The 12,593-nt window shown below is 41.1% G+C and overlaps 2 protein-coding genes across 2 annotated transcripts in view; both read right to left on the bottom strand.

Moving 5' to 3' along the window:
- The window catches only part of LOC119433973 (polycystic kidney disease protein 1-like 3), a 139,368-nt gene extending 131,137 nt beyond the window's left edge, over positions 1-8,231 (bottom strand). The window contains exons 1-3 of the mRNA XM_049658296.1: positions 8,220-8,231; positions 6,913-6,942; positions 1,191-1,229 (exon numbers count right to left, since the gene is read on the bottom strand). Coding sequence (XP_049514253.1) covers positions 1,191-1,229; positions 6,913-6,942; positions 8,220-8,231 — 81 coding nt within the window. The remainder of the gene's footprint in view (positions 1-1,190; positions 1,230-6,912; positions 6,943-8,219) is intronic.
- Positions 8,232-8,457: 226 nt separating this feature from the next.
- The window catches only part of LOC119432395 (uncharacterized), a 215,156-nt gene continuing 211,020 nt past the window's right edge, over positions 8,458-12,593 (bottom strand). Inside the window, exons 32-34 of the mRNA XM_049658295.1 lie at positions 11,811-11,849; positions 9,128-9,166; positions 8,458-8,469 (exon numbers count right to left, since the gene is read on the bottom strand). Of these exons, the coding sequence (XP_049514252.1) occupies positions 8,458-8,469; positions 9,128-9,166; positions 11,811-11,849 (90 nt within the window). The remainder of the gene's footprint in view (positions 8,470-9,127; positions 9,167-11,810; positions 11,850-12,593) is intronic.

Below are 12,593 nucleotides of genomic sequence, written 5' to 3'. Positions count from 1 at the left end.
TTACCTTCAACATGTAAAAAAATACCACTGCTACACTTCATAACGTCAGGCAACATTCTTGTCGCGCTAGGTAATTGCTTTCATAGAACGGGAGGGTGACAATACCGACCTCATCTTGATTGCAACTATTCTTGGCTATCGTTACGAAGCGCTCATGCTACACTATGAATGTAGGTAGGAAGAGCAAAAGGTGCTGATTATGCTTTAACAAGCGGAAGGCTTGGTCAGCTTGGAACACATTTCTAACCCCCGCTTCTAGCACAATTAAGCACCGTATACGCTGCTCGCGCCATTTAAATAAGGCGTAACTTGCTCTGAAAACGCTTACATGTCCGGCGTATAATAAACTCTGAAAACGCTTCCGTGTCCACTGAAGCTGTTTCCAATGCTTTGTGTCGTCCACCCAGTCACCGTCTACGATATTCACTACCCGCCGTGGTGACGTAGTAGATCTGGCGTTGCGCTACTCAGCGCAAGGTCGTGTACCGTGCAATGGGTGCACGTTAAAGAACGCCAGATGGTCAAATTAATCCAGAGTCCCCCGCTACTACGTGCCTCATAATTATATCGTGGTTTTGGTACGTAGAAACCAATAAATTAGGTAATCTTTAATTGAACGATATTCATCTAAGCAGACATTTGCGAGCCAGAGGCAACGGAGGCAGCAGATAAAAGCAATGGACGTATCATCACGTCGATGAGGGTAGCTAAATGGGCATCTTGGTATGGCATCTTCTACTTTGTTATAGCGAAGGCAGAACGACAGGCACATAGAACGGTACATTAGACAAGCACACGGGCTCTATCTAGCACTGCGTGTTTGTCTAATGTGCCTTTCCGTGTCCCTGTCGTTCTGCCTGCGTTATAACAAATTAGAAGGAATCAACACGTGATCGAACGTGGCTCCCGCGGAATCGCCGTGAAAAGGGTCTATACACTCAAATCATTAATTTAGAATACAGCTTGCAGCTGTGACATTTGGTTTTGGGTAACCTGAAAATAAGGAAACACTCTGGATGACAAAGGAAAAATATTTTTACCTATATGCTAGCAGTGTCGATGCAAATTATTTAAATTTTTATCGAGCAGGTCTTGTAGAAAAAGAAATCATAAGGTACAGAGAAAAATAATATGCCGAAACTACTGAAAACGCTAATGCGTGGCATCGGAAAAAAAATTAAGGAACCTACCGTTTCAGGAGTTGGCCCCACTGAGGGTTTTGTTCCTGGCTGCAGGCATGAAAGAAACGAGAGGAACCATGTTCTCAGTGATCAATACACCAGATTTGGAACAGATTATTACAATTTAATTTGAAAGAGATGCGCTGCTTACGCGCGTTCACAAGCAGTGGTATGAAGACATTTGATAACTTGTTGCGGAAAGCGGTTAGATTTATTTTCAATCATTGCCGGGACCGGGATTGGTTGACGATATGTTGTGTACGATTACCTAGACTCTAAATTCAAGCTAAACTTCATCGCCTTAAGTTAATTACATATGGTACTGCACAAACCAAGCAAGTAACAATGAAACAAAGGAAACAATACAAACACCTCACACACGTGAGTTCACACTTCCAAAATATTCGTGCGATACCAACATGTGTAATTATTTTTTTTACTACTGATCAATACGGGAATATAAAGTTACAGACCGGCTCATAACACAACAAGCCTACTGTAGGTAAATTTCAAGAGCTGCTATTAAGGGCAGTGGTACCTCTCCTTTAGCGCATGACATCGTGATGAACTTGTAAGCGTATTATATTCATGTTTCCCATTTCTTTCAAAAAGTGTTCTGATTGTTTGTGCTCGTTGCTGATCATTTTATTTAAATGTTGGCTTTACTTCTCTAGTGCAGGACGTTGTTGATGTCTATATTATGACTAATTATATGCTTACAGAAACACTATTCATTGGGCATGCCATTTCCTTGCTTTTTTTCGCACTATCTGCCAAGTAAATTCATGCTCGCACCAGTTATGGTAGTTCATCGTTATCTATAATACACTGCTCCTACAATAACACGTCGAAGGCATTGACGGTATGAAAAAAAAGGAAAATAGCTTTATTTAAACATTCTCTCTTGCTGTTACATTTAAACACTTATCTTGTTAATTGCTTCGGAAGCTATGGTGTGCCAACCGAATCTGCCTCATGCACATGGTTCCCAGCCTAATAATCAAGGCATCATCATCAGTGGCAAGAGCAGCGTATTTTTATGTTCCCTGGCAGGATGAAGAGCTCTCCAAGCCATCTCCAATTACCCCTACCTTGCGCTGGTTGATTGCAAGTTGTGCGTGCAAATTCCCTAATTTAATCACCACCCCTAGTATTCTATATCCCGTACATGCCAGTCCAAGAAAGCAGCTCATTGCTATTACTTAAACCCTTTGTGGGACAGTGGTACAAATATGTACCACTTTTTTTACCTTGATTCAAACGCCTATAACAAATAAACAGTTTGAATTGGCGCCACTATTACTAGTGCTACCATCAACCGAAGTATTTTAGAAGCTTGTCTTGTGTTTTTTTTTTTCTTCACCACGCCATGTGGCGCGCATACTGAGTCTCTTTTTCGAAGTGTCTCGTTGAATATTCACTACCCGCTGTTGTGGCCTCAAGGAAACTCTCGAGAACGCTTCGTAAACATGCCTGGTAACTTTTTTATTGTACCGGCTTACTAAGTGAACCCACGTGACTCGTTTGCAACCATAAACATGCATTTTTGTGCCCCTATTTAGTCAGTGTTTCCAATGAACCTTTTTCAGGCTTGATTTGTTAGGCCTCGCCGGGCGGCTATCCCAGCGATCATGTCGCCCAGCTTGAGTTTACATGCTTGCCAACTCTCCGTAATTCTCCGGGAGACTCCTGATTGCTAACACTCCTCCCCCCCCCCCCCCCCCGCCCGATCGCACGAGCCTGGTTCAATTGGTTATCGTTATCTCGACGAGGAACTTGCGATAACATCACACTGCAGCGCACTTAGTTAGCTTCTCCGCCGAACAGAAGTGTTACGCGGTGAAGCGTGTCAAGTGTCGGAAGGGTCCACTGGCTATCGCGGGTTATGGCACATTTTGTTCTGCGTGCATGTGTACTCAATTACACAATTGTACTGTAATAACGAGTATCGGTATGATATCCCATGTCTAGAAGCTTTACTTGCAATCATGCAGTGCCCTGTATGACCTGACAGCAGCCCTGAAAAGCAAGAAATAAAAACGTGCGCGCGAGTTTTTCTTCCGCTTCTTTTTCCGCGTTGACTGCTTCGGACCATTTCACAAGTGAAGAGCACGATGGATTTGTAAATATTATGTCAGTTACACCTTCTTTTTTATTGATACCGCCAGGGGACAGCGGTACAAATGCGTACTACTTTTCATAACCTGTGATAAAGACAGTGGTACATATATGTACCACTCTTTTCCGAGAACTGTTGTGCATAATTTATTAAAATTGTGTCAATTTCTTAAGTCATCCTGAGTGTCGTTTTGCAGGTTTCAAGCGAAAAAATGTAATGAAAAAATAGCGCCTCACAGAGGGTTTTAAAGTTAAGATGAGGGCGGCTTTGATGGACGCAAAGTATTATGCGCAACTGCGTTTAATCAGCATCACTAGAACTCTGTTAAGGGCGTGTTCCTGCAACAGCACTTTCACCATTTTCAACGCATATAGTTCCCAATTATACAGGGAGAAGTGCGGGTTACTTTTAGTGTACAAATACTACTTTTTTTTCCATCGCACACACTGATAACCGTGTCATTTGTTACAAGCACGCTGATACCGTTTCAATTTCCACGCAGAGGATCATGCCGCTGGAAGGTGCGTAACTCACCAACCCTCAGGTGCTGCTCCACAATGTATTTCGAAGTGCAAAGTCCTATTGCAAGTGTCCAAAGCTTCCTTGCTCCATGTAAGTAATACACGTCACCATTCTTAGTGATTCTTCAAGGGCTTACTATAAATGCCGCCTCCTTGATCCGCGCCTTCCTTCTGCCATAATCACAATTCTCAATAGTGAAAGAGTGCGACAAACCTCTGAAGTAACTTAGGGAAAACACGGGGAATGCGGGAGATGGAAATTCAAGACGGTTAGCAACACTAGAACAAGGTGAGGGCAGGAGCACACGTTTCGACTAGTAGACTTGTCTTCTTAAAGGCGACATATGCTCCCCACGGCACAGTTTATACAGGTACGGTTCTTCTAAAGGGGAGAGAAGGTATGGCGGGTGGGTGAGATAACGAGCGAGAGTGTGTTAGCGGCGAGGGTGTAAATGGGGCGAGGGTGTAGTGCCGAGGAGAGCATATGTCGCCTTGAAGAAGACAAGTACGCTTGTCGAAACTGCTGTATTCTGCTCTCACCTTGTTCTTGTGTTGCTTGTGTTGCATTGTCTCGGAAGTAACTTGTCACATTTACCTGTCCTGAGCTTGGTCTCGCTGAAGTGGTTCTTACTTTCTACACGTCAATAAAAATGTCTACGGGCCCAATATGAACTTCTTACGGTAAATCAATTCAAATCAAATCACTGACATTGAATTTTGAGCCTGCGCCCAAATTTCCTAAGGTAACCTTTTCATTTTTTAGCCATTGTCTGGTGACCAGACTCTGCGATAGCCGCTTGGGAGAGGGCGCGCCTACATGAAAGTGAAGGGTGCAGGGTAAAAAAATGACAGAATTGTGACAGAATCGTTGCAAGATATGGCTCCTGTGTCGCACTTCCGAGGCGTCTTAGTCTGTGGACGTCACATGGGTTCACTTTTCTTGATAAGTAACATTAATTTATTTTCAGCCATGGGCAAGCTTCGAAGTGGATTACTCCTTCTGGCGTTGGGTACACATTTGTGTACGCGATTTTTTTTTCCAGTTAACTCCAGTGGGGTTGAAATCGAAACAATGGACAGAGCTTCGGCTGTGTTGAACCCCGCCGTAGTTACTATGTATTGTACGGTGTTTTACTGGATCCAGCCAAACATGTATGTGCAATGTTTGACTGCATTTTCGTCAAGCCACTAACAATAGCATTGGCAAAATAAAATTTGTTTCTATCTTGTAATGCTTTAAGCCATTATTTAGCTTGTGCATCTACTTTGAGCCGACGATCCAATTCGTTTTATACAAAAAAGCAACATCACCGACTGCATAACAAATAGAGAATAATTTACATCCTCATTATGATGACTCTCATGAAAATGGATAGCCACCACCATTCCACCATCTTGTTTTTCTTGCAGATGAGTGTCCAGCACTTCGTAGTTATTTGTGTAAATTTGGTGCATTTATCATGAATCAATCACAATTCGGTTTATTCAGAGTTCACATGAGAGCGTGAAGTACCACAAAGCTGTCTTGGAACTCCTGCTGTATAATATTTGTTTCATACCACTCACATTGATATCAGAACATATCCAAAATGTTAGGTTTCTAAATGACACTCGTGACATTCCACAACACGAAGAGACCTCGACAAGCAGTACTAGCAGCTAAAGTAAGCTATTGTTGTCCTTGTTGCATGAGTACATTCACCAATGGACACACCAAGTCAATGAAAAGCTTTTATACATTCATGTGGCGAACAAACCTCGAAAAAGTTGGTTGCTGAAACAAATTTTCAAGCGATATATAGGGCTGATCTGCGTACATTAAACAGAATGACTGCGACTCTTGTCACCTTTAAAACAAGATGTCAGCTCATGTGCCAAATAGATTAAGAAAGTCCTCAAAACTTCAACTGAAACAGCACTTGGTGCACAGGCACGCACCAAGTACTTCTAGTAGGCGTGGTATTGAAGTGGTTAGCCGGCAAGTGCACTCTCTTGTTCTATCATACACAATCTACCAGGTATAGTTACGCTGAGCGGACGCGCAGCAGTGGATGAGACTGAAGTTTGTAAACAGAAATGTGATGACGATGATGACGACGCTGCCACTTTTCGTCCTAGCTGCTACACTACAGAAGCTCGCCCAAGTTTATACCACAACTCACATCTCGTGAATCAGCGTTTTGAAAAGGCGAGGAAAATGAAGACCGAAATGTTCGGTGAGCGTAAGCTCTTTATTCTCATTTATAATGAGACTGTGGAAATGCTACCACATCGAAATACATTGCCTCAATGGTCTACACGTTTATTGTCAATAAAAAAAAATAGCGCATTGACACCATCGCGAACCTCCTAGAAAAAAAAAACCCTGTCCCTCATAGATACTGCGTGTTCTACTCCGAACGAACCGGTTCAACTATGGAGAAGCAGCGTCACATGGGGAAGTCTAGTGCATCCTCAAATTCAAGCTACTCGGAGTTACAAGAACGAAAATTATGACGCCTTGTTGTTGTAGGTGCTGTTCGTGCACACAATAATTCACTGAGCACCATACATACCCTCAAGCAAGCATTCAAGATTACACAAGTTTGTCAAGAACACCTGAAGACGTCATGAGGCGTTCACTGCGTTCTCCACCAGCATCTATAGCGGGTGGTCGCGGTCGGCTGTGGTTGTGGCCTGTAGCAAAGCCTACTCGAAAAATAATGTTAAGAGACGCCAACCTACAGGCTTCTTAAATTTATGGCTATGCACATTGGCTCATGGACATTATTATGTTTCTAGGCTATTGCTTTAGTTCGTACTCGAGGAAGGCCTGAACGAAATTTACATTTGAACATATGCCAAAGGGCAGTTCATCGAGGCTCGCATACTACACACACAGGGCTGAAATACTTTGCAGCAGTCTAATTTATATAAAACAGCAAAAGCACAAATTCGTTCTCGTTGATTAGTTTATGTGCCTCCAAAGGTGTATTTCTCACTACAATATTTCCAGGAAGTATTAGCGTTGCAATATTATACCTATGGCGATGACGAGTCATTGAATTTCAGTTTTTCTCAAAATCAAATAACGTGTGAGTGAGCAACTTACCTTCGTTGAGCGCGTTCCCGCGGAGCTTCCCTATTATCGGCTAAAAAGGAGGACATTATTTTGAGCAAATATTATAGTTACTCCTACAAAAGTGACACATTTGTAGGCCTGATGTTGTTTCGGAAGTCTACCTTTACATTATTGGGTACCTTCAGACTTGACGCAAGAAGGAAAAACAAGATCGCCACGGTTCACGTTTCCGAATATACTTTCACTGTTGCGTTATTTTACTGGTGGAAATAAATGTTATTTCTCTCTCTCTCTTCACTGTTCCGTCATTATCACGTACGAGAAGCCGTTCATGATTTATGCTAACAAAAAATATGGCAAGTCTGCGAGTGAACTTTGCTATCGAGATTCACGCTACCGTGTTACAATTAAGCCTATTCAGTAAAGCAACCTAGTGTGCAGGTTAGTATCATTCTAGTTTAAGCCTATCCCATTTCAGTGCCCTCACAATTCTGTTTTGCATTTTACCAGTTACTGTACCATATATGCCTGTGATGAGAATATTCTGTGATCAGTATCGGCATGCTGATATAACCCATATTTACTACCACAGCCATGAGTTCAGTTCAAAATTCATTTCATTGCATTGCGAAGCCCTATTTCATGAAGCGCTAACAAATGAGTCCGTTCAGGATGTTTCTAAAATGGTACGCACCTACCGTGAAATTAGGAAGGAATTTTTTGTATGCGGCCTGCCATTTTTTTATGAACGACATAATTTTTCTAGTTTTGCTTCCTATTGTCATAAAATGCTACTGGGTCCATGAGACGACAGCGTAACGCAAAAGCAAAAATTTTTCTCCGGAGGCTAACGTTTGACAATGCGAACCACTGGCAGAAAACACTAAACCACCGATAATAGTTAGACGTTTCAAATATAACTTTTGCTTACACCTTAACGACATTGTGCATATTAATTTCAAAGCAAAATTTATCATCCATGCCCAATATACCAGCACATTTTTTAATCGAAGAGATGTTGAGGAGTGTAATTTAACACTGTCGAATGAACCAATGCAATCTCTACTGCGTTCGTTGCACTCGAACTGCATGCAATATAATGAAAGAAAAACTAAGTAATATTTAGGCCAAAAATTTGTTAATCCCTCCCTTCCAAGCAACATGTCCTTACTCTATATTATTGAAATTTCTGACAGGTATAGGTGTCTTGAAGGTATGTTCTCATTTAATTTGTCCTGGTAGTACCACATAAACCATTCAACAAGAAAACTTGCCAAATCATGGTAGTGGCACATATAAGCTAACTTCTAAAATAAAACTACTTGTGAAAAACTTACCATTCTATTCATATCTAATTGACATGGGGCAGCAACGTATTCTAATTTGGACTGAAGTCACTTGATTCAAGAAAGACATGTTCATCGCTTTTAAAATGGAGCATATGGGTCACCAAGTGCCTAATTTTTTTCATAAGTCCGAGATCATAAGCACACATTACTGATATATAGATATCGTTAATGTGTAAAGTTTACACTGAGACGCAATGAAATGTAAACACGTATACGGACCATAGGGTCACCGGAAAAACTGAATTTATTTGTAATTAACAAGCATAAACTCAAACTGACGCGTAGACTGAAAAGTTTGCAATGCCAAGTTTGGACCATAGTCATCAATTTAAAGTTGCGTTCACAGGGAGAGGAAAAATTCGGCTTTATTGCACAACCCCTGGTCCGTATACTTTTGCTTGTGGGTGTACATAATTCTGAATGCATGGCAAACTTAAAGGGAAATACGTTGCATTACCCAGCAAGACATGGAAAGCTAGGGCTTTACGTACAACTCGTTTGAATTCTATAAAACAGTGCCAGCGCATTACATCTCCTTCGCTTCTTAACAACTATCATACTAACAAGTTTAGTACTAACAACTTTAGTATTTTTGCTTGCACGTGTCGCGAGCTTCCTGAAATGTATACCTTGCCTTGGCTATTACACGTTACCGATGCGGTTATCCAATGAAATGTTATACTTTCCCCATTCTGTTTCTTAATTTATGCTATAATTTAATTCTTTTGTACGCTAATTTTGTGATAATTGTATGCACTGTATCATGCTTATGCCAAAATGTATTTGATTGGTGAATATGAGCACGTCAAGCTGCGTAAGTATTTTTTATCTGCAGTCCTACCATAAGCTTTTGTTGTATATGGTAGTAAATATTGACCTCTGACAAAAAAACTTACCGTGCTTTCTGTTGACCCTTCAGAGCTTCCCTCTTCTGTCTAAATATCAAATCAAACTATTTAGAGGACATATTATGAATTTGCGTTTGAAACCACATAAAATTTTAACACATGACAATATGGTGCGGTTGTCAGATGAAGTGTGGGTGTGGACTGTAATTTTTTCTATAAAATTTTCTAATGTCTATGTTCACGTCAACATTACATTTACCCGTGACAAAAGACGCCTTCCTGTCTTTGTCATTCGACAATTGTCAAGACAATTGTTATTCATTCGACAATTGTTCATTCGACATTCGACAATTGTTAAGAATTGTCAATCGGCAATTATTAATGGTGAAAGCTGACAGGAGAACCTAATTGATTTCTTCCCCATTAAGAGGGAAAGAAAGTGTAACTTCTTATCCAAGTGTCATAGGGCATTTTAACTGAGCGAAACTTATGTGACATATTTTGCAAAATTACCTCCTGGTTTTGAACCAGTATGTTTCTCCCAATCAAGGCGGTGCAAATTTTTGCTGAAATTGGTCGGCAATGCGTTACTATTTCGATTCATATGTCACAATTTCACTCTCTCTGCATTAACTAATTGAATAAGACCAAGAGTTGCCAAATGTGAAACGGTGCAATATGTGAAGTAGATGTCACTTAAAACGCACCAATTTTCCAAACAGCTTTTCGCTTCCCATCACGCATAGCTAAGCAGAAACTATTCCACAAAATATTCCACAGTCTTATGTTCGAAGGTCCTGAAATGTTAATGCCTATTTCTAACCTACTTGTATAAATCACTGCAATCGAAAGTCAGAGATAAGCCACTGCGTATGAGCCGCATTTCAGTGAACCCCTTTAACGCCAACTTGAGTCACTGTATTTAATTGAACCTCTTTGAATGAGCCTATTTATTGAACCTACTTGATGGCAACTTAGATCCTTGTCCGAATATCTTGTCGACACGCACTTTAAGCGGACTTCGCAGCAGCGTTGCGACATAGCAAAGCGTATCCGGAAAAATGCGTGATCGTAGCCCGACCGCATGCACGCCTGATACATGACGTGTTTAATTAGAAATTACCTTAATCCTTTACCTAGCAAGACAAAAGAGCTCGCCTAGAATTTCTTACCGTTTCATTTCTTCTGTATCTTGCACAAATGCATGCCAAACAAGATGTTAAAACTTGCTGCAAAAACTAAGCAAGACGCAGTACTTCAACAATATTGTTGGGCTGTCAGTTAAAGGTTACGGTTTAGTCCAAGACTATTGTTTGCTACTTGCTAAGACACCGTTTTTTTAATGTTACAACAACGATGAAAATGAACCGAAACGTTGTTATTACTCTGCAAACACCGAAACGCATCGCATTGAGAGCATGTTAAACCAGAAACAGGCCAATGCCATTTACATCGGTGGGCTTCGCTGCTAAACGGCGGATGAAGGAAAAATGAAAGTTAACCTTTCTAATACAGCTAGGCAACCGGCAACAATCGTTTCAGACATTTGATTCAGGCTCTCTAGGGCATTTTTTGTGAGAAAAATTTGCGTTGTTCTACTTTCTGTATTTTGTCATAAAGAGGTCAATTTCTGCTCTGGCGTACTCCGTGCCTTGTCGTCAGTAACGGTGACCAATACGAAACTTTACCCTTTCGGAGTCGTCGAAGAAGTGGGAGTCTGCTTACCCTACCGGAATGATTATTGCGTGGTGGAGTAGATCCGCCAGGAAAGTCAGACAAATGTCGCCTTTGCTGCCTTCTGACTGCTTTGATGGTTTATGGTCTACATTTTGAACAGCTGTGTTATCCAACCTTCAATGAAGATCGAAGTTGCTCAGAAAGAATGGAATTTTCGTGCTGTGCCTCCCTTCCCTCTCGATACGTCGCAGATTAGCATTTTCAACACGGCTAGGTAGAGCCACATTATTGGAGTTCTTAGAAGCTCACAAACTGTCGTTCTCATGACAATGTGTATGCGAGCACCCAAAGATTTTCTTTTAATCGCACGGAACGTCATTTGGAAATGTGTTGCTGGCACTCTCTATTTCATGTAAATGCAATACTCAATAAATAATTTTAGTCAGATATATATAAGCAGCATGAGAGGGGATATGCCTCGTGCAAAGCACGACAAGCGGGACTCCACTCGTAACTGGCAGCTCAACAATCTTTTTAGTCGTATCGTGCAGCGCCCATAGGATAATTAATAGGAAAAACTATTGCAGAAATGATGTCACGATGCCTGTTGACGGTAATGCAATTCGCATTGAAGCTATGTAGGGACATACCAGATTGTTGAAAGCACGTTTGTTTAAAATATGTAGCGGTATTTTTGAGACACCCGTAGTTTCAACTATTCGCGACATACACCGTATCCATACACTGCGATATACGTATTAGCCCGTTTTGCTATGACAATTACTTGCGAAGGTTGCCCATGAGTATGAAGGCATAACGATATCCATTTGACGATGACGACGTCAATTTGGGCCGTGCATAGTCCTATTCCAACTAGCCAAAGTTTCCAGTACAAGCACCTCGCCTTCGTAAGTTACACACATCACAATTCTCAGTCATTCTCAAAGGGCTTACTATGAATGCCGCTACCTTCATCCGCGCATGCCTTGTGACATCAATGCATTTATTAACAACAAAAGAGTGCAAAAACATGGAAATGCCCTGCAACACTTACCGTGCTGAAGCTTGGTCCCGAAGGACGTGTTCTTCCTTTCTACATGTCAATAAAAATGTGTACAAGACAATATCAACTTCTTAGGGTAAATCAGTACTGCGGAAGCCCAGAAGGGGAGTAAGGTTCGTGAAAGAGAAAATTTCCATCATGCCAACTGTAGTACAAAGCTACAGAACAAATCGTACAGGCTTCTTATAAAGAAAGTGTCGCATTATAAAAAATCGTGCTGATCCGGGGAATGAATCAGTGACCAACGCCTTTCCATGCCGGTCGCTACACTAACTTATTTGTCCAGGAGGCTAGCGATATCGCAACACGAGGGAGAAACAACTGAGAACTCTAAGCTACTCTAGAATGCTGACACCAATAAATTTTAGCTTTCAGTTCTATTTAAGGTTCTAGTTATATTGCTAGGAGGCTGGTAGTAGGAGACACATGATAAGATGAAGCCAGGCATTATACATGGTCATAATTTCATCACAAAAAAGACTGCCATCTGTTTCGGACAACAAAAAGAATGAAGTCTTCGAATATTGAATAGTTTACAATAATTATTCCATAGGTATGACATGATTTTCAAAATAATTTATTTAGAACAATGGAAGCACATTATCCTTCGCCCACGTATATGACTTCGTTTCAGTGCTTTTTGACAAAGGTAGTTAGAACTAAGCGTAGTTACACCGATCCACAGTACAGTAGTAGATGATACTCGAAGTTGTAAACGGAGATGTGATGAAGGTCATGACGGCCATGCCAAGTCTCATCCTAACTCTTGCACTA

This window comes from Dermacentor silvarum, chromosome 11 (assembly GCF_013339745.2).
Source record: "Dermacentor silvarum isolate Dsil-2018 chromosome 11, BIME_Dsil_1.4, whole genome shotgun sequence".
In the NCBI taxonomy this organism is placed as follows: domain Eukaryota; kingdom Metazoa; phylum Arthropoda; class Arachnida; order Ixodida; family Ixodidae; genus Dermacentor; species Dermacentor silvarum.
The sequence above is the reverse complement of the archived record's forward strand: the minus strand, read 5'-3'. Positions and strand labels throughout refer to the sequence as shown.